Consider the following 19,966-nt stretch of genomic DNA (forward strand, 5'->3'; position numbering starts at 1 on the left):
CGTGTCTTTTCTGAAGTTTAAAAGTTGAGGAAGTCAGTCTTAGGATGGAGGCAATTCCAGCCCACGCTTAGCTTTCTCCCTCGTGTTCCTAATTTGCAGTCAACAATAATTAAAGAGTATTTAGGGGCTTCCCTGGTGGCGCAGTGGTTGACAGTCCACCTGCCGGTGCAGGGTACACGGGTTTGTGCCCCGGTCCAGGAGGATCCCACATGCCGCGGAGCGGCTGGGCCCGTGAGCCATGGCTGCTGAGCCTGCGCGTCTGGAGCCTGTGCTCCACAGTGGGAGAGGCCACAACAGTGAGAGGCCCGTGTACTGCGAAAAAAAAAAAAAGTATTTAGAGCGGCCCTGGCACCTAAACTCCGGGGCTCGGCCTGTGCAATGACCCAGGCACTTTCACCGAACCACACCCTGGAGACCCTCGGCAAGCCCACCTGCCCTGCTCCCCTCTGTGGACACTGCAGGGCCTCAGAGCCCACGACGCCGACTCCCCTGTGCCACCTGCTGCTCACAGGCCAGGTGCACTGGGCCCGCTCACGCACCTGGTGGAGCCCAGGGGGCCTCCCAGGGGGTAATTCCCTCTCCAAGCCAATCCCCAGAGGCCTCACCTCCATCTCCCCTTGGGTTACTGATTGATACATTCGCTATCTTTAGGAAGGAGTTTTCTGATCTGATCTGAATGGGGTGACAGGTGATGTCCTGAAAGGCACACAGGTAAAGGGCTCAGACACGTGAGGACTGGGGTCTCCTTTGGGACTAGGGCGTCTCATGCCTGCTGTGCATGAGGACCCACCTTTGATACCCACACGAGGACCGCAGGCTGCATGCAGGTGGGGAGCCTCAGCGGCCACTTGGTGCCCCTGCCACCCCTCGGGGCCTCGAATCTCCCCTGCACCCCGACCAGTGTCCGGCCCCTCATTGACCCCCACTGAAGGCACACTGTCCTCCAGAGACCACCCCCCACGCTGGGATCCTTCAGCTTCCGTCTCAGCTCTGGCTTTCACCTGTGGGTCTGCGAATAACCAAGGAGGCTTCTGTGTGGTGGTGTCAGGACTCAGATCCCTGTCTTGTCCTGCCCCCGCCTCCAGGTGAGGTGGCTCTGGTTCCCTTCTGGGCACCAGCATCGCCCCCACCACCACCACCGCCAAGCCAGTGTGGCCTCTAGACATCAGGCTCCATCTGGCGGCCCCTGTGCCCCACCTGACCAGCCAGCCCAAGCTCCCTCTGTTGGGACACCGCCAGCTGTCCTAGCTGGTGGATTGTACGACCGCATGTAGGACGTTATTCTCTTCACACCTTGTGTTCTAGAATCAATGAAAACAATACAGCGAAGTAGGGAAGCAGCTTCTCTCTGTGCAGGACCACAGCTCTGCGAAGCTTGAGCACCACAGGTGCAGAGCATCTAACCGCAGGATCTTATCCCAAGGTGGTGGGAGGACGCGAGAGACAGGAGCCGTCCCAGGGCCGTGGCTGCAGGGCACATGCAGCCCCACTTTGCTGTGCGGATCTGGGGAAATCGTGCGTTTCTGGTGGCAGCTCCCGCCTAACCCCCTGTGGTGCACCTGAGTGGGCTCTGCGGTCACGCACGGATTCATGACGCGTCGGCAGGGCCCCACGAGCCGTCCCCGCCCTGGGCATGTGCTGGGCACGCGGAAAGGCACGTGACCGCTCCCACAGGCTCTGAAGAGACCTCGCAGGACGGTGGTGCCGCCACAGTCTGGTCCTCTACAGAGCTCTATGTTGTGTATGAGCTCGCAAACCTCGGTGCCTCCACAGTGGTGTCACCAGTCTGCCCGTTGGCAGCCTTGGCTGGAGAGTATTCATGCAAAGCCTAGGCTGTGGGACGGGGGTCCAAGGGCCGGGGTGGGGGGGCGGGCGGCGGTCGGCAGGACAGCAGGCAAAGCGGCAGCCAGACGCCCAGGCGGCCGGGTTGGTGGCCAGAGGAAGAGCTGTTTACTGCCACCAGGCAGCTGGTGGCAGGTCCCCCCTCCCCCACCTTGGCGGGTACGCCACATGTGGAGCCAAATGGGGCCAGAGTGGACATGTGGGGCAAGAGGGTTGGAGCTGCCACTCCCAGCCGTCCAGAGTCTCATCCCTGGGCACACGGATGGCCTTTGCTGTCTCTCAGCTTCGAGAAAAGCCTCAGCTTCTGCTCACCCTGGTCACTGCCATGGCTCGAAGCTGGCATGGGTGTGTCCTGGTCTTGCACCAGCTCTGACAGATTTCTGGTTGGCAGCAAGACCAGTGCAGAAAAGGAAGGAAAAGGTCTGGGCCACCCTGGTTTCCTATTTTTAAAAAACATGATGCCATATCTGTACACTGGTGTTCACAGTGGCACTATTCACAGTGGCCAGGAGAGGGAGGCTACCCAAGTGTCCATCAATGGCTGATGAATAAACGGAATGTGGTCCATCCACACAGTGAGGTATTATTCAGCCTTAGAAAGGAAGGAAATCGTGACCACTGCTACCACGTGGATGAACAGGTGTGACTAGGAGTCACTTTTATTTCATTAGGAGAGGTGACATCACTATGGTGTGTGTGACAACGTTCTGGTTTCTTCAGAGATGCAGGTTGAAGGATTTGATGTGAAGGGGTTCAAATAAAAATACAGATTAAAAGAACAAGCAAATATGTCAAAATGTTAACGGTGATTGAATCCAGGCACTGGGTATAAGGATGCTCATGGCATGTTCTTTCTATAGGTCTTTATATTTTTTTAAAGGTTTTTTAAAATTTTATTTATTTTTGGCTGCATTGGGTCTTCGTTGCTGCTCGCGGGCTTTCTCTAGTTGCAGGGAGTGGGAGCTACTCTTGGTTGTGGTGCGCAGGCTTCTCATTGCGGTGGCTTCTCTTGTCGCGGAGCATGGGCTCTAGTCGCATGGGCTTCAGTAGTTGTGGCACGTGGGCTCAGTAGTTGGCATGTGGGCCCTAGAGCACAGGCTCAGTAGTTGTGGCGCATGGGCTTAGTTCCTCCACGGCATGTGGGATCTTCCTGGACCAGGGATCAAACCCATGTTCCCTGCCTTGGCAGGTGGATTCTTAACCACTGTGACACCAGGGAAGTCCCTATATGTCTTTTTTTTTTTTTTTTTTTTTTTGGGTACACGGGCCTCTCACTGTTGTGGCCTCTCCCATTGTGGAGCACAGGCTCTGGACGCGCAGGCTCAGCAGCCATGGCTCACGGGCCCAGCCGCTCCGCAGCATGTGGGATCTTCCCGGACCGGGGCACGAACCCGTGTCCCCTGAATTGGCAGGCAGACTCTCAACCACTGTGCCACCAGGGAAGCCCCCCTATATATCTTTATATTTGAAATTTTTTACAATAAAAAGTTTTTAAAGAGGGGAGTTGAATTGGCTGGACCCACTTTCTCATTTGTCAAACTGCGTGTCTAGTCTGGTAGGGCTGCTCTGACAGAATGCTGTACACAGGGTGGCTTATTATGAATGGCTGAGATTTACTGCCCATGGTTCTGGAGGCTGGAAGTCCCAGATCAGGGGCCAGCAGGGCCGGGTTCTAGTGACACCTCCTCCTGGTTCATGGCTGGCCATCCTCTCCCTCAGAAGGGGTGAGGGAGCTCTCTGGACCCTCTTTTATAAGGACATTAATCCCATCCATGGGGGCTCCGGCCTCACAATCTAAGCACCTCCCAAAGCCCACCTTCTAGTGCTATCACCCTGGGCATTAGGGTTTCAATATATGAGTGTGGGGTGGACACAAACATTCAGACCACGGCAGGGGGTCGGGGGAGGGGCAGCTGAGGCCCAGTCCAGCCCCGGGGCTCTGGGCAGGAACCACCTTGCCTGGGGCTGGGGTTCGGCAGGCCTTGTGGAGTCCAGGACTCTGGAAGGAAATTGCTTTTGGCTCCACCCTCATCTCGGTGACACCAGTGACCCTCAGGGCAAGACATGTGTTTGTCTCTGTGACTAAAGGGAGGGGGAGCGGGTAGAAGGGCCTGCTGTGCTGGTCAAGTGAGTCCTGGACTGAGGCAGAGGTCAGGTCACAGCTCTTTGGAAACCGGCTCATCGCAGTAGCACGGGCAGCAGGCTGACAAGGCGAGGGCCAGTCACCCTGCGTGCAGGGCACGCTTTCATCCCGGTTTACCCGTTTTAAAGCGCCAGGGTTGGGAGACCACCCCACTCCTTAACCCGCTCAACAGAGTCCGCTCCAAGTTCGCAATTAAGAGCTATGGAATCCCTGACAGCTCCGCCCCTTCTGGGGTCTGAACAGGCGCTATTGCATCTTACCATCCCGAGGGCTATGCAAGTAGGACCCGGGTTACCCCCTCGCCCTGGCTCGGTGTTTCTCTCGCCTTCCTTACTCTGAGAAAGTCCCGTCCCTGTAGGTAAAGGATTGTGAAGTCCCCCGGGTCCTTCACCTCCTCTACCCCCTGTCCCGGCCGCGAGACAGACTGGCGGGTTGGCCCTGAGGGCGGGTCCTCGCCCCAAAGGCAACGGCTGGCGCGGCCCTGGGGGACCTGCGTGCATCCCGCCCCACGGTCTCCCGAATCCTGGGGCCACACCCGCCTTTCCACAGCCGAGGCCACGCTGCCAGCGTGGTGGTGTCCCCGACTGCCCCAACCTCCGACAGGCCGACCGGCGAACCCCTATAGCTCGCGGAGCGGCTGAGCTCCGGGACGTGGCGACTGTCGTCCTCCGCGGTCTCCGCAGCCCAAGGGGCGTGGACGCGGGCGGGGCCGGCAGCGGCGCTTTAAGAGGCTGCGCCCGGGGAGGCCGGCCCCGCAGCGACCCGAGCGATGGACATGGCCCGGGACTGCGCCGGAGCCCTCCTCAGGCAAGTGCCCCGCGGGCCTGCGACCCCGCCGCCCTCGGGCCCCTCGTTTCCCCGCCCCCTCTCGGCCCCCTGCGCCCCAGGCACCCCTTGTCCCCGCGAGCCCCGCATCCCCCTGCCCCCTTCGTCCCCCTGCGCCCCGGTCCTCCTGCGCCTCCTGCGCCTCTCACCGCGGCGCACCTTGTCCTCGTGCGCCCCGCTCTCCCTGCGCTCCCCCACCCCCGCGGCCCCTGCGCCCAGGCGCCCAGCCGGAGCCCGCGCGCGATCCCTTCCCCGCCTCCGGCCGGCCGCCAGCGCCAGGTGTGGCTCCCGAGGTGCGCGGGCGTCCGCGGAACAGGTGACCGTGGTGAGTGCGGAGCGGCTGCATTTGTAGCCGCGACCGCCGCGGGTGCGGACGGGGACCGTCCCTGGAGGCCCGGGCGCGCGCGCGGCCAGGCTTCTCGGGGTCCCGGACCGCGGTGCGAGCTGGGGCGAGACGAGGGGCGTTGGTGGGGACGCTGGGCGGCCTCCAGGCGGCCAGCTGACCCTCAGGGCCGCGCGGGCTCCGGCTCCGAGCGTGGTGGGCTAACCGGGGCGCGCCCGGGCCTGGACGCTCCCTGACCGTGCTGACTGAGCCCCCAGGTTTGTAAGGAGGAGTTTGGGGGGAAGTGGTGACGCTTTGGGGGACGGAGAGGGGTAGAGGGGCCCGCGGACGCCCGCTGCCTCCTCTCCCGGTCCACGCGCCCGTGATCCAGGCCCTGCATCACTTTTTTTCCATTCTTGGGTTCATCTTCACACCCAGGAAACCCAAACCAATCCTTGTCTGTAAAATCCTAAAGATATTGGGTGGCAGTAACTTTACAGACTTGGGGGAGGAATCCTGCTTCTCTGAAGATCTCCTTGAGTTCTTTAAAATGCAGGTTTTCTGAGGTGACTGGGCTGGAGGGATGGGGTGGGTGAGAGAGAGGGGAGTGTGATCTGTAAGCTTCTGAACCTGGGTCTTTAAAGGGGGATCTGTGCCAGGCCCAAGGTTAGAGAGAGCCGCCAAGATGGAAGGGGCGCTGTCTGCCGCTTGGGCTTTCTCTTTAAAAACAGGACCCCAGGAAGGTGAGAAACAGACATTTTCATGCATCTTCACTGATGTGGTTTAGGCCTAAGGGGAAGACCCTTGGTTTCTTCCTCTACCTCCAGCTTCACTCGCCCCCCAGTCCCACTCCCAAGGGTAGCAACTGCTGACAGTTTGTAATGCATCCTCCAAACTTTTCTCCCATGGACCTCTCCGAGGTCCTCCCAGCACTGAGCTGGCAGGCCAAGTTGTAAGGACTGTGAGGGGGCCCTAAGCCCTGGCTGGTGTGGCCTGCAGCGGGAGGAGACGAGGCCTGAAGAATTAAGGCTGCCCCTGCCTTTGTACCTAACCCTACAGCACAATCCCAAACCCAAAACGTCTCTGTGTGAGGTGGAAGCGACTTGCTTCTGAAATGTTGGCAGATGAGCACATGGGGAAGGACTGATCTGCTTAGACAGCCCTGAGTGCAGGGCTCTGGGAGGGAGCTAGGGACCACCTGTGGGGACTCACTGTCATTGGGTTCCTGCTTGAGAACTGAGCTGCTCTAATTCTTGGTACCCCACCTGCTTCTGCACCATCTGTAACACTTGCTGAAAGCAAAACTTTTGTCTTCTGCCTTCTTTAAAGCCGAGTCCAGGCTGTAGACCCAGCAGCTACAGCCCAAGGTTTCCTGGCTCAGCTCTGGACACCCAGGATGTCCATAGGGTGTGTGTTGCCACGGAGGAAGCCTGCTCTGACTTTGTGTTCTGGCTTTGGTAACATTCACACTGACCCTGAGGTTGTTACAGAGCTGATTTCCTTTACACTTTGTGCAAAGTAGCTGCTTTTGTAGCTATTTAGTACCTCTTTCCTTGAACAAGGAACTCTAGGTTCTGAATAGCTGCCCTTTCAGTACAAATTTGACCAGTCTTGTTAGTGATGTAAGCAAGGAATTGACTTTTCTACAAGTCGATCTCTCAGGTTACTGATGCTTACTCCTTCGTGGTCTACACTCTCATTTTAATAATATTCAAAGTGTTCAAAGACTTCACGGTCATGTATTGGATATGCTTTCTAGCCAAGCATTTTGCTGGGCGGGTCAAGGCACAGCCGGGAGCTGCCACAGTCCCGCCATGGGGCTCCCAGTGGGGCCCACGTGTCCCATGTGTTGCTTGTCATGAGCCGGGCCCGCGGGGGAGCAGGAAGCCTCGCAGGGGCCAACACTCCTCTGCTTCCTGCCGCGGTGAGACCCCACCACCCCTGAGACTGTCCCTCAGCCACTGTCCCTGCAGCTCTCGGAGGCCCCGCCAAGCCTGATGGATGCTTTCCAAGGCCTGCCCCTTCTCTGCATTCCCATGGTTGGGGTCACACTTCCCTTCCCTGCACTGTCCTTGTCACCCGGCTTTGGGCACAGAGCTCTGTCTGAGCTTTATCTCTTCACGTGGGCCCTACTTGTCCACGTGACGGCCTGTTCCCAGGCCTGCTTTTCTCCCCCAGCGCTTTCAGAACAAACATCAGTCCAGAAGGCGGCCTAGAAAGACGCCTTCCTGGGGCCTGTGGGCCAGCTGTGTTCCACTGCAGCGGGGTTCACGTCCACTGTCAGTCTGTGCCTGTTGCTTTATTTCCTACTCTACGAGTTGAGGACTTCTCACTCCCTCCTGGAAAAATACAGAGACTTCCCTGTTCCTTCACTTCTGGGAGATACACACCCTCACAATTTTCCAGAATGTTCTATGAAGTCTGACTTTTCTTATCGTCTTGATTTCCCCAAACAATCGATTTCCTTGAAGAGCCTGTTTCCTTGGGTTTTTTTTTTTTCCGTGTACTGAGCCATTTCCCTTCCTGTTTTGTGTGATTGCCTGCACGTTCCCAGGGATGAGAGGGCGGCCAGCATGAGGGGTTGCCAAAAGCTGGATTCTAAGTCTTCTTAGTGCTCCTGTGACCACTTCGATGTAGTACAGCATTCAGGGGGAATAGCAACACATTTTCAGCCTTGGTCTAGTGGCCAGTGACATAAATGATCCCATTAAGAGGACCAGAATTGAGCTGGATTAATATGTTGCTTTGTTCTTGTACCTGGTTGTCCCTGCTGTTCCTTTCGCTGGAGCAGAGTAATCAGACGTAGTATGTTTAGTGTACCTAAGATAGCATTTAACCCCTTTTTACATCATCTATAAGGTAGTCTTGATTATATATAATTCAGCGCATCAAATCACTCATCCTGTTCCTTGGAAAGAATGGCTCATGCCTGCAGGACCTTTTTAGGTGGCTCCTAAGCCTTTTCTCCAACAGTGACCCAGTTCTCTGTTGGGAAACGTACAGCGTAAGAACAGCAACAACTGGACTTCCTTCCTTATTGAGATCGGCTATCTCAGGGCAGCGAGGAGGGAAGGCCCCGGGAGTGACTGCCAGCACTTAATCTGGTCAGAAGTTAAAAGACTATGAGGGCTTTGTGGTGGGCGGAGCTAGGTCAGTGGATCACCTGGGGGCTCACAAAGGTGGCGATGAGGAGATACAGACCAGACTAACTGGGTCAGAGCTGTTCAGCCCAGGGCATGCCATTGGCCCCCCACAGGGCCCGGGCCCAGGTTCCAAGACGTGAACTTTGTCCTCCCACCCTCCCACTTCTATGGTTGGCCCTAGCCTGTCTTTTACTCGGGGACAAAGGAATGACTCCCTGCTCTGGGGGGAGGGAGGCTCTTGCTGGCAGGCCCCGGGCTCCCCGCACCAGAAGAGGGTTTCACCAGTGGGCAACCTCCCCGCCCCCACCCCCGACTCTGACGATCCCTCCCTCCATGCCCTGAGCCTCCCTGGTACTCAGCTGCGATGCTCGCCTTTGGCCTGGTCAGGCAGTGTGCTGGTACCTTTCTTTTCTCCTCACCGTGAGTTCAAGTTTCCTATGATGCTATGATCAGGTTGAGAACAGAGCCAGGTCCCAGCTGGGAAGCATTGTGTGGATAATCCTCGCTGCCTTGTCCACCGGGTTGCCAGGGAGGGCTCTGAGTGTCAGCCCAGCAGAACATGGGCCCTTGGTTGTCGTGTTGTGTAATGAGGAGCCTGTGTAACTCCCTGGAACTGGGGCAGAGGTCTGGCGGCCGTGTGCCAGGCCCTCCACAGGGTTGGTTCAGCCCTGGTCTCCCTCGCTGGGCCGCTCTAATTCTGGTGGGAGAGCCATGTGGGGACCACTGGCTAGGCATAGTCCCCTTGCAGCTGCCACGCTGGCCACAGGCTGGGTGGTGACCCTGGAGAGGAGCTGTGGGTGTCCTCCCAGCCCACAGCTCTTCTTCACTGGCTCTGGCCAATGTTTACTGCTTGGGACTTGAAGTTCAGAGAGATTCCTTATTAACTGGGTGACCTTGAGAAACCACTCTGAGCCTCAGTTTTCTCACCTGAGAAATGGGGTAATACTTTCCTTGTAAGGTTTTGATGAAATTAGTTAATATATTAAAAAAGCCAGCACAGGGCTTCCCTGGTGGCACAGTGGTTAAGAATCCACCTGCCAATACAGGGGACACGGGTTTGAGCCCTGGTCTGGGAAGATCCCACATGCCGTGGAGCAGCTAAGCCCGTGTGCCACAACTACTGAGCCTGCGCTCTAGAGCCCGAGAGCCATAACTACTGAGCCCGTGAGCCACAACAATGAAGCCCACACACCTAGAGACCATGCCCCATAACAAGAGAAGCCACCTCAATGAGAAGCCCGTGCACCACAATGAAAGGAGTCCCCGCTCACCGCAGCTAGAGAAAGCCTGTGCGCAGCAACGAAGACGCAATGCAGCCAAAAATAAAAATAAATAAATGTATAAAAAGCCAGCACGTTGCTGGCTATGGCAGGTGCTCGGATGCCTGCAGTCACGAGGCACAAGCCCGATGCTGGCTAAATATGCGTCACACCAAATTCTTGCTGACAATCTAGGTAAAGAGGTTGTGACACCAATTCTAGCATGTAAGGATGGGGGAGGGGCTTCCCACACAGCACCAAGCGTTTCTCAGTCTCTGGCAGGGTGTCCAGGGAAGGCAGATTCTTTACCACTGGACCACCAGGGAAGTCCCTGAACTCAGTTCTGGCACCATCTACCCAGAGACGGCATCAGATTCCACAGGGTGAGGGCTCAGCCCCACAAGACTGCCCCCCGCCCGCCCCCCGCACTTCAGATGCCAGTCGCAAGTCCAGGTTGTCACCTTTGTCCATAAGGAAAGTCCAGTCTAGTTGGAGAAATAAAGCATAGATAGATAAATGACTGTGAGTGTGAGATTTTATATATATATATATATATATATATATATATATATATACACACATATGTATATAGATGCAGGTGTGTGTGTATATAGTATATATATATATGCAGGTGGCCTACACTGGCAAACAGAGCAGGTATTCCTAGAATTTTAACCTTTGTAGAGTTACTCTAGACAAACTGCTATAAGTGTCAGAAAGCAGTGATGTCCTCACTTTGTATCTTCTTCAAGGTTGTCCCCCAAAATAAAGCCCTTTGTTTCATTCTCTTGATTGCCACTGAACAAGGATTTGTCCAGATAGTCACCACCTATTTGAGCGCTGTTCAGGGTTGGGGGACAGTGCCATGACAGGTGCTAGTCCCTCGGAGTCTGAGGAGATTGAGTGTCCAACATTTATCACAGTGGCCAACACAAAGCAGGACATGGGACATTGCTGATTTCTGTTTATATTGTGAATAATTTCTCTACAGATACATTCCTGATATAAAAACATCCACTGTCCAGGGTGGAGCTCCTCCCTCAGTACCAGACTGGTCGCCACAGAGACTGAAAACCCCCTTCCAGCCCCACCAACAAGGCACATCTGGTTCCCTCCAGAGTTATTTAGACAACTTCTTGCATGTGGGTTTAAGAGCACTGGTGTCAAAGGTGGTTCTGCATTTCTTTGATTGTTGTGAAATCTTCACCTCTTCACTGATATGCAGGCTTTTCTTATTCCTTCTTAGCCTGTGGCATCTAGATCACCTTTCTGAGGCAGAGACCAGGTGCCTGGTCTAAATCCCAGCTCTGACCTGTGGGGCCCGCTCTCTGGTCTGAGTTTCTTCACCTGTAAATTGAGAAAACTAGGTTTTTTGAGGATTGAGTTAATACATATAAAGCAAAATATGTGTATGTTAAAAAAAAAAACTACTAAAGTTACTACTTATCAGCTGTTTTTAATTTATCCTTCACTTTATTACTTTTTAGTATTTGCTAGGTAACAAAACTTTAATAATCAAGGGTTGGGGATTTTTTCCTCAGAAAATTGTCTTGATTTGGTTTTCCTACGTTGTTTTCTTTTCCTATGTTAGTTCTTTTTTTGTGGTGAATTGTTAAATTAATTCTTTGATAAATGTGGAACTCACTCCAAAGTGCCACATGACAGACATACAATCTGAAGAGGTTGGTTTTCCAGCCGCAGTGATTACAGGGTTCTGCTGTTCCTCATTTATCCTAATCTCAAAAAATTGGTTTATTGCTATAGTGAACACTATCTGGCTTTTAAATTTCTGGCTTTGTTGTATTGTGCAGATATGTAACTATTTGTGTGTGTGCCTAATTCTTTAACTCTGTTCGGTTACTACATGGCCTGGAGAAATCATTTTCTTAGATTTTTCAGCTCTAAAACCCATGTTTGCAGAATATAATTGTTATTTCTCTTTTGATGACCTTACCTTTCCTTCTCAAACTGTTACTGCAAGGGCTTTGAATGTTCTGGTAAAAATGGGTGTAACGATGATTGTATTTTTTAATTTTATGTATTTGTTTGTTCCTGGGATGTCAGGTACACAATTTTTAATCATCCCCAGCCATTGGCTTCCTTTCTTTTAGGTGCAAATGTTAAGCTTGTCTTATTTCTGTATACTTCAAACCTCTCTTTAAAGACTCTGCTTTAAAGTAACATCAATTTGGGCTTCCCTGATGGCGCAGTGGTTGAGAGTCCGCCTGCCGATGCAGGGGACGCGGGTTCGTGCCCCGGTCCGGGAGGATCCCACATGCCGCGGAGCGGCTGGGCCCGTGAGCCATGGCCACTGAGGCTGCGCGTCCGGAGCCTGTGCTCCGCAACAGGAGAGGCCACAACAGTGAGAGGCCCGCGTACCGCAAAAAAAAAAATAATAATAATAATAAAGTAACATCAATTTGTTTTTACTTTTCCCTCCATTTCTAGGCCCCTGACGTTTATGGGGTCACAGACGAAGAAGGTGCTGCTCACACCCCTCATGCGTCCCGCTCGCCCCTTCCGGGTCTCCAACCATGACAGGAGCAGCCGCCGAGGGGTGACCGCCAGCAGCCTGCAGGAGCTCCTCACCAAGGTACCCCACCAGCCCACATGGGCCCCAGGAACAAGCCAGTGCAAGACAGAGGGTCTGTGTCCTGGCCTCGGAGGGTCTGGGGGAGCCTTCTGACATTAAAGGGAATATTGCTGTGTCCCTGTCCCATAAAAGACTTAGGTACAGAGACAAAAACCTTCAAAGTAGCCATCAATTGATTATGTGGCTTTGGTTCTTTGACAGGGGGAATATGGGAGGCAGCAACTGTAGAAATCTGGTTTTGGTTATAAAGGCCAGGGACGAATTGTCCTTAATCTAAAACAGCGTCCTCGATCGCCAGATGAAGAAGAATCATAGACTCATAGGAGACGAGAAATGAGAATCCAACATGCCGTCTCTGAAGCGACAGAGATGTCGGCTCTTTAAGTATCACAGATACAGGCTCGTTCTTTTTATTTGTCCAAATAAGCAGGACATTTTAGAAACTGAATATTATTCAGTGTAACCCCTTATCTCACGTCGTTGAAACCTCTGAAGATGTTAGGTCCATTTGATTTTTTAACTTCTCTTTTCCAAGCAAAGGCTGAGTCATAGACACCAGGTAAGGTACATCTTTACCATTTAAAACCCTCAAAATTGGCCAACACTTCTGGAACCATGATTTAGTTGATGCCATGGATGGGTCCAAACGGAGTCTCTCACTTCACCCCGTGACGCTGGTGTGTTCTAACCTAGACCCTGGATGCCCTGGTTATTGACAGCGGACTGGTCACGTTGGTGTTGGAGGAGGACGGCACCGTGGTGGACACGGAGGCGTTCTTCCAGACCCTGGGGGACAACACGCACCTCATGGTCCTGGAGAAGGGACAGAAGTGGACACCGGTAAGTGTGTTGTCTGGGCAGCTTCTGGGAAGGCTTCTCACCTATGGAAGTGTGGTCCCCACTTTGGGGTTGACTGGCCCACTTTCCAAATACTTCCTTTGTGTTCACCTGATAACTGGATCTCCTACCCTCCAGGGATGCTTTCAACTATTTCTAGGAAACTTGGCATCTTTATGAGCCTGGACTGTGTGATTTAGAGCCAGTAATTCTGAGGGTCAGGCTTTGGCCAGTGAGGGGCTGCAGATCCGGTTAGAGTGTGTGGATATGACCTGTGACCACTCACTGTCTGTGACCTCAGGAGAAGGCGAGCTGACACAACTGGTAAAATTAGGGAGGGGCGTGTGGTGTAAACACAGTGATTTAGGCAAGCAAAGAGGTAGAATAAAGCGTTTTATTTCTGAGAAAACTATAGGTTATATATCTTGGAAAACACTCCCACCATAAAGCACCTAAAAATGTAAAGCAAAATATTCAAACATCTTTTTATATGCCTAACTGACCTTCAAGAAAGGGAAATCCTCAGAATCCAACGTTTTATGGAAACCAGGATCCAGAGAGGGAAGCAGGCAGGGAAGCTGGCGTCTCCGCTGTGGGCAGACAGTGACCCCAGCTCTGCTGGACGCTGGGAGGACAGCTGCCCAGAGCTCTCTCCTGAGCACCTGGCCTCAAGCTGCCCCCCTGAGGCTTTAGGGACTGCTGAGTCCCAAACCACACAAGCTGGAGTGTAGTTTACAGAGACCCGGGGAGGAAGCATCAGTGGACGGAGTTTATTCACTGATGCTCGTGACCCAGCTCGTCCCTCTCTCCGGCCCCCATGACCCACGTCCTCATCCCTAGAACCCAGGAACGTGTCACTTTACGTGGCAAAGGGGACTTGGCATGGGGTGATGATCCTGGATTGCCTGGTGGGGCGGTGTCATCACAGGGTCCTTGTAAGGGGGACACAGAAGGGTCAGCGAGGGCGGAAGCAGAGAGAGGAGTGACTGGAAGACGGGCCACGGGCCGAGGGACAGAGGCGCCCTGGAGCCGGGACGGCAGCCCCAGCAGGACAGCCTGTGACTCACTCAGGACCTCCAACCCCCAGAACTGTCAGAGCATGAGTCTGTGTTGCTTTCAGCCACTCAGCTTGTGGCCATTGGTCCCAGCAGCCCCAGGAAACTAATTCAGAAGGAAAGGGTCTGTTCTGTTTGTTTTGCGAGTGAAATTCTCTTTTACTTAGTGGGGGAGTCAGTTGCCATGTGACAGGTTGAAGCCCCCGCGTGGTGGGCGCTGAGCTGGGGGTCAGGGTGGTGACAGGAGGCTGTGGACGAGAGTGGCACCGATATGGTGGTTCTCGGGGTGGGAGGAGGCTTCTCTGTCTGGTAACAGCCTGGTTGACGTGAGTCTTATGCGGGGTCTTAGGCGTCTGGACCTCCTTCCTGCAGGGATCGTAAGTCCTGCCCCACTTGTAGGGGTTTCTACGTGAGCCTACTTGACTTGACGTGGCCAGAACTTCCAAGAAGTAGCCGCCAGGGGTCTCCCTTCCTCAATCCAAAGCTTTGGAGCCTGTCCCGTGGGGAGCAGGTCCTCAGAGCATCTTCAGGGGTCTCCTGGGTCCAGATGATGGAAACCATACCCCCCGTTAGGTCCCGAGTTTGGGGAGGCATCTCGATTTTGACTCAAGACCAAGGATGTTGGGGGAGTGAGATTAAAACTTTCATGCATCAGAGAGGAGCTGTGTCAGGGGCTCAGGTGGAACTCACCCCTTGATTCTATAATCTTAATTTTTACTAACGTTTCCTAAACGACAGACACACCCCCTCCGAGGCAGCAGGACCTCGGTGCGTTAGTCGATGGGCTGCAACCATCGTGTGTCCAAGTGGGCGGGGGGGGGGGCGGGGGGCGGGAAGAGAAGAGGGGCTCCAGCAAGAAGGGTTTGGGTGCTTTTAGGGGAATTTATGGTTTAAATTCAAATTTAGTAGATTTTTGTCAGAGAAGTTAACACTCACAGCCTCAACTACTCCCAACACCTAAGGTTCATGAAAGTTGTACCTCTATTTGAATCCTGGACACTGCAGGACCATGTTGCAGCAAACCCACCAGGACGTGTGCCTGGGACATATACCTGGGATGTGTACCTGGGACAGCTTTGTTCTCTCTTGTTTCTTCTCAAAGCTTCTGGGGGAAGACTGTTTATAAACCTGGGATTTATAGAGGTCTCTGACCTTCTTTCCCAACCACAAGGGTCTCAGGTAGACCGAGACTAGGTCCCACTAGTGTCCGCAAGAGGCCAACCTTCCTCCAGGTCAGGAACTAGAAATCAGGGGAGCCCACGATTTATCACACGCCACCAGCCCTGGCTTAGCCGTGGATTCTGGCACTCTCCATGGTGCCTCTCGTACGGCGGGAATAGCGTGCCCGCTGGCCGTCAGGCGGGCTGTGGCACGGTCATCAGCAGGTGGCCGTGTGGCCCTAGGTGACCAGGGTGAGTGCATTTCCACCTCAAGTCACCAGCACAACTGTCCACTGACCCCTGGACCCTGAAGCCAAATCACACTCATCTCCAGTCACTGAACAGAGCAGCTTGGAGGAGGGTACTTTCTTATGGGTTTGGACCCCATGGCAACGTAAGCACACTGCTCTGCTGAAAACATTCCTCGAATAGTTAGCAGCTTAGTCACAGATTTTAAGCTGACAGGACAGCTGAAACCAGCCTAAAACCAGAGGCACAGGATTTGTTGGTCACAGCGGGGCCAGTGCTGCAGGCTCTCTTCTTCCACGGCTCTAGGGTGCTACCTACATCCCAGCCCGCCAGCCGCCAAAGAGACAGGGGATCGCGAGAGTAACCTTCGACTTGTACAAGCTGAACCCCAAGGATGTCATTGGCTGCCTCAACGTGAAAGCCACTATGTACGAGATGTACTCGGTGTCCTACGACATCCATTGCCCGGGGCTCAAGGCCCTGCTGAGGTAACAGACTTGGGGACCAGAGAGTCTGGACATGGCGGGCAGCCCATCCCCATCCCCATCCCCTCGAGCCCCGGCCTGACTCTCACTCATGTTGTCATAAAAACTCTTACGCCACAGACTTACTCAGAAAACAAAAACTTGAGGCAAAATACATAGTTTTCTCCAAAGACCAATAAATACGAAATGGAAAGAAAACCTAAATAATGACCTAAATAATAAATAGAAGAACCAAATTCCTTTTAAAAGCTAGAGCTGTGCATTTAAAAACCTTATTTCTCAGCAATGACAGCTAAAACCAGAGCCAGGGAGATTCTGACCTGGTTTGTACAGATTAGCCCCCAAACCTGGAGGAGGACTCGCACACGTAGTTCTGTGTTACGGAACTTGAACCTGGTGGGCAGGAGGCGCTGGCCTTGCCCCTCTCCACGCACTGCCAGGACACCCCTACCCCACAGGCCAGGCCTGGAGAAGACAGGTCCCGATCTGTACCCCAAAACAGTTTGAACAAATTCTCTATGTGCACCAGGAACACTCCTGACACCCGGCCTGTGAGCCCTGCACCAGGGGCTCCCACCCAGCCTTGCTTCTGAGCAGCGAGCTGTGTGACCTTTAACAGGTTACTCAACTTCTCTGAGCCTCAGTTTCATCATCTTTAAAATGAGGAGTTTGCTTCCAAGTTCTCTGATCGCATAGGCCCTAAATACACCTGCTTCCAGCCCTCCGTTAATCTGTCACTGAGCCTCTAAAGAAGGGATTCGGGTTGGGGGGATGCAGGGAGAGGGTGACAGGAGCAGGAGGTCTTTGAAGTTCGCCTAGGAGGTGCCACGTGACACCTGATGCTCCCTGCACAACTCCCCGGCAGGGCCTGCCTGTTTCTCTGGGGCGCTGGTCCCCTCCTTCCGCTGTCCCAGGACGGCTTCCCTGAGGGAAGCATGGGGCAGGGTAGTGTGGGCGGGGAACGAGGCTTTTCTCATTCTGGAAATGAGGCTGGTCCTTCTGACGGGGCTGCACGCCCAGTACATGGTCATGCGGGCAGACGGTGGCTTCCTTTGGCCTCCTTTCCCACCCAGAGTCACCGAGGCCCAGTCCCAGACAACAGTTACTGTCCTGCTGCTGGAATCTGGACCGCCCCCACCCCCATTCCCCAGTGATCTTCCTCTTTTTGCTGAGACAGGAAAGAACAGCTTGATTGCTTGAGTTTTCAAGTGAGACGGGAGAGTTACAACAACTTAGATAAGTGTAAAGAAAGTGAACCCACCTCAGCAAAATCTTTCCCGAGAGACGACCCAGCCTTCTTGTCACTGATTCTCACCGTCTGGTGGATCTGAGGGTGGTGCGAGCAGCTGCAGGAGGCGCCCAGATATGAGGCTTTGCCGGCCAGGCCCCGCGGGGACGCCAGAAATGGAGGTCCCCCTACCACTGCGGCCGAGCCCCTGGTTCCTTGTGAAGGGACGGACCTTAAAATGCGTGGAATTCCTCAGCTTTGGACTTGGTAGAGGATAAGAATTTGAGTTAGAGCTATTTTTTAGTCTGAAACAACACGAATGCCAGGTCAGCCTTGGGCTCAGATGCCCAGGGTCGAGTCGGGGTGTCCTGTCCGCCCTAAGCGAACTGGGTCACAGGGTCGCAACGGCAGGTGTGTTGAGTCTCCTCCAGCCTGGGTTTCCTTTCACCCCGACTCAACTGAGTTCAGCAACAAGCTCCACAGCCCCGGCAAGGCCGCCAGGGTTAGCAAGCAGCCAAAGGAGGACAGAGCCTGTGCTGCCTGGGCCGCCCACTCAGCATGTTCCAGTGACTTTGTGACAGGCCACATTCGGGAGAGGCCAGGGGATGAGTGGTCCAAGGCCAGTGGCAGGGGAACTGCTGGAAACGCAGAGTCCCAGGTCCCACCCAGACCTCCAGAACCGGCGCCCGCATCTCAGCGATGGGGGGCTGTGCCCTGGGAGCTGGGACCGGAAAGTGCTGGGATGTGGGCTGTGTGGCCCTGAGCGCATGTGGGGGTGGGAGTGGGGAACCCCTGTCCTCTGCCCCACAGGCTGGACCGCCACCCCACCCGACCGCCCCATCTCTTGCAGGAGCCTGCTGTTGTTCCTGTCTCACACCGCCCAAATGACCGGTCAGTGTCTCGTCCACACGGGCACCTACATGCTCCGAGTGCTGGCTGACACAGAGGAGCGGGCGGTGCCCAGCCCGCGCCCTCGCCGGGGGATCACAAGTGGATAGGGGTGCACAGTGCGGAGTCTCCGCTGACCTCAACCCCGCAGGTCCCTCTCCAGGGACGCATTCGGAAGACGCTGTGTTCCCACCACGTGTCCCCTGCTCAGGAAAGAAAAGGGGCCTGAGGGCACCTCCAGGGGCCAGGCGGTGGAGGCCCCCTGGGTGGGGATGGGGTGGGGGGACGCGGGCAGCATGAGGCCTGCGGCTCCACAATAAACCAGTCAAGAGAGTCGCTGTGATACCGCACTTCTTCCTCCTGTCTTCTTCATGTCAGAAAAGCATACCTCACAGAAGCAAAACTCAGCCAGAGATGCTCTGCTAACACGTGGAATCACTTTTAAGTCTGTCAGGAAACAGGAGGGTCAGATGTTACTGTGGGGTTTTATGTCGGTCCTGAATGAACCCAGTGACCTGAAAGCCTGTGGATCTGAATTTTTGGAGGTGATCAAGCTGCACTGGCAACCTTTCCTTAAAACAAAGCTGCTCCGAAGTGGGGCCTGATGCAGGGCGGGCGTGGCCGAGTCAGGCGGGACCCCAGGCCACGAGGGACGCGGGGTGAGCCCCGACCACACGGCTTGGGAGGGGGCAGCGCGGCTCCCGCGGGGAAACGGGGCGCCGCTGCTAGACTAGGAGACCCGCAGGAGCCAGGTGCCATTCGGATCTGTGGTTTTCCTCCTAAGAAACGCTGCCACAGAGGCCTGTCCCCTTCCTGGCTGACAACCCAGGACAGTGGGAGACACCACAGCTTGTCCCAGAAGCACAGAACTGCCTGCAGTCAGACCCCTGGGCCCGGACTCGTGCTCCCCCGCCCCCACCCCCATCACAGCCTGGATCCCCTCGGACCCCTGCTATGCCCACCTGACTCCCACCCATTCCCTGCTTCACACGCCCAGCAGCAGGGCTGGGAGCCCAGGACCGCAGGCAGGAGGGGCAGAAGTAAAGGAATTGCAGCCGCATTCCTCAGAACACAGCGTCTTTTTCAAACAGAGCAAAATAAAAAAGGCATGCTCAGGGCCCCCCTTCCCCTCCTGCTCGGCTTCTGGGGGAAATGCAGCGGGGGGTGGGGGGAGGTTGGCGGAGGTGGGTGGTGCTGCCACCGGCTCCGCAGGCTCTGCTGTGAGCGCTTCCCTTACAAGGAGCTCGGCTGGAAGCCCTTCCAGAGCGAGGGAGGAGGACGGAAATGGCTTTCCGGCACCTTCCGCTGGGCGGCTCCTGCCTCTCACTGACCAAGGGCTGCATCACTTCCCAGGGATTTGGCCTCCTGGAGAGGGGCGGCCCGGCTTCCAAAAAAGGAATTTTCCCTCAGTGCCCTGATGCCTTGACTCAGCCCTCTCTCTGACTCAGCGCCCTTTTCCCCTTTCCTTACTGCGTCCAGGGGCTCCCTGGCCTGTTCTAAGGGGGATTAAGCAGGAGGAGAATGTGGAACGGACAGGGGTCTTAGAAGCGGGTTACAGTCAGAAGAAGGACGGCTTAGAGTCTGGGAGTTTCTGAACGAGCTCCTCCACAACAGCCTGCATCCGCCCATGGGCTTCCTGTCTCCCGCTCCTGTGTGATGAATAAATTGTGTGCAAAAAGGACACTCTGGACGTTTCCTCTCTCCTTTCTGCCATCTTCCTCTCTGGGGATGCGGGTTCCTTTCTCCGATGATTGATGATCGTAGTTTCTACAAAGGAGCTATATTTTGCTCTAGCAGTTTTCAGTCTGCGGCAGGGATCCCGGGGCCTCGTCACCAGCAGGAGCCCAGTGCTTTCTCTGGGCGCTGCGCCCTCCCTTCTGTGCAGTGAGGCCCGCAGCTGGCCAGAGCTTCCGACCCGCACGCCTGGGGGCTCCCCT

At 55.0% G+C, this 19,966-nt stretch overlaps 1 protein-coding gene across 1 annotated transcript; it reads left to right on the plus strand.

The window, feature by feature from the left end:
• Positions 1–4,754: 4,754 nt before the first annotated feature.
• Positions 4,755–18,295, plus strand: CIDEA (cell death inducing DFFA like effector a; the record flags this gene model as incomplete). The annotated part of the gene is made up of 5 exons (XM_082852988.1): positions 4,755–4,792; positions 11,983–12,127; positions 12,821–12,967; positions 15,735–15,916; positions 17,992–18,295. 5 exons carry the CDS (start codon positions 4,755–4,757, stop codon positions 18,137–18,139), a joined length of 660 nt encoding a protein of 219 aa, XP_082709114.1. The 3' UTR covers positions 18,140–18,295.
• Between the last annotated feature and the right edge of the window lie 1,671 nt (positions 18,296–19,966).

This window comes from Leucopleurus acutus (assembly GCF_964270905.1).
Source record: "Leucopleurus acutus genome assembly, chromosome: 13".
In the NCBI taxonomy this organism is placed as follows: domain Eukaryota; kingdom Metazoa; phylum Chordata; class Mammalia; order Artiodactyla; family Delphinidae; genus Leucopleurus; species Leucopleurus acutus.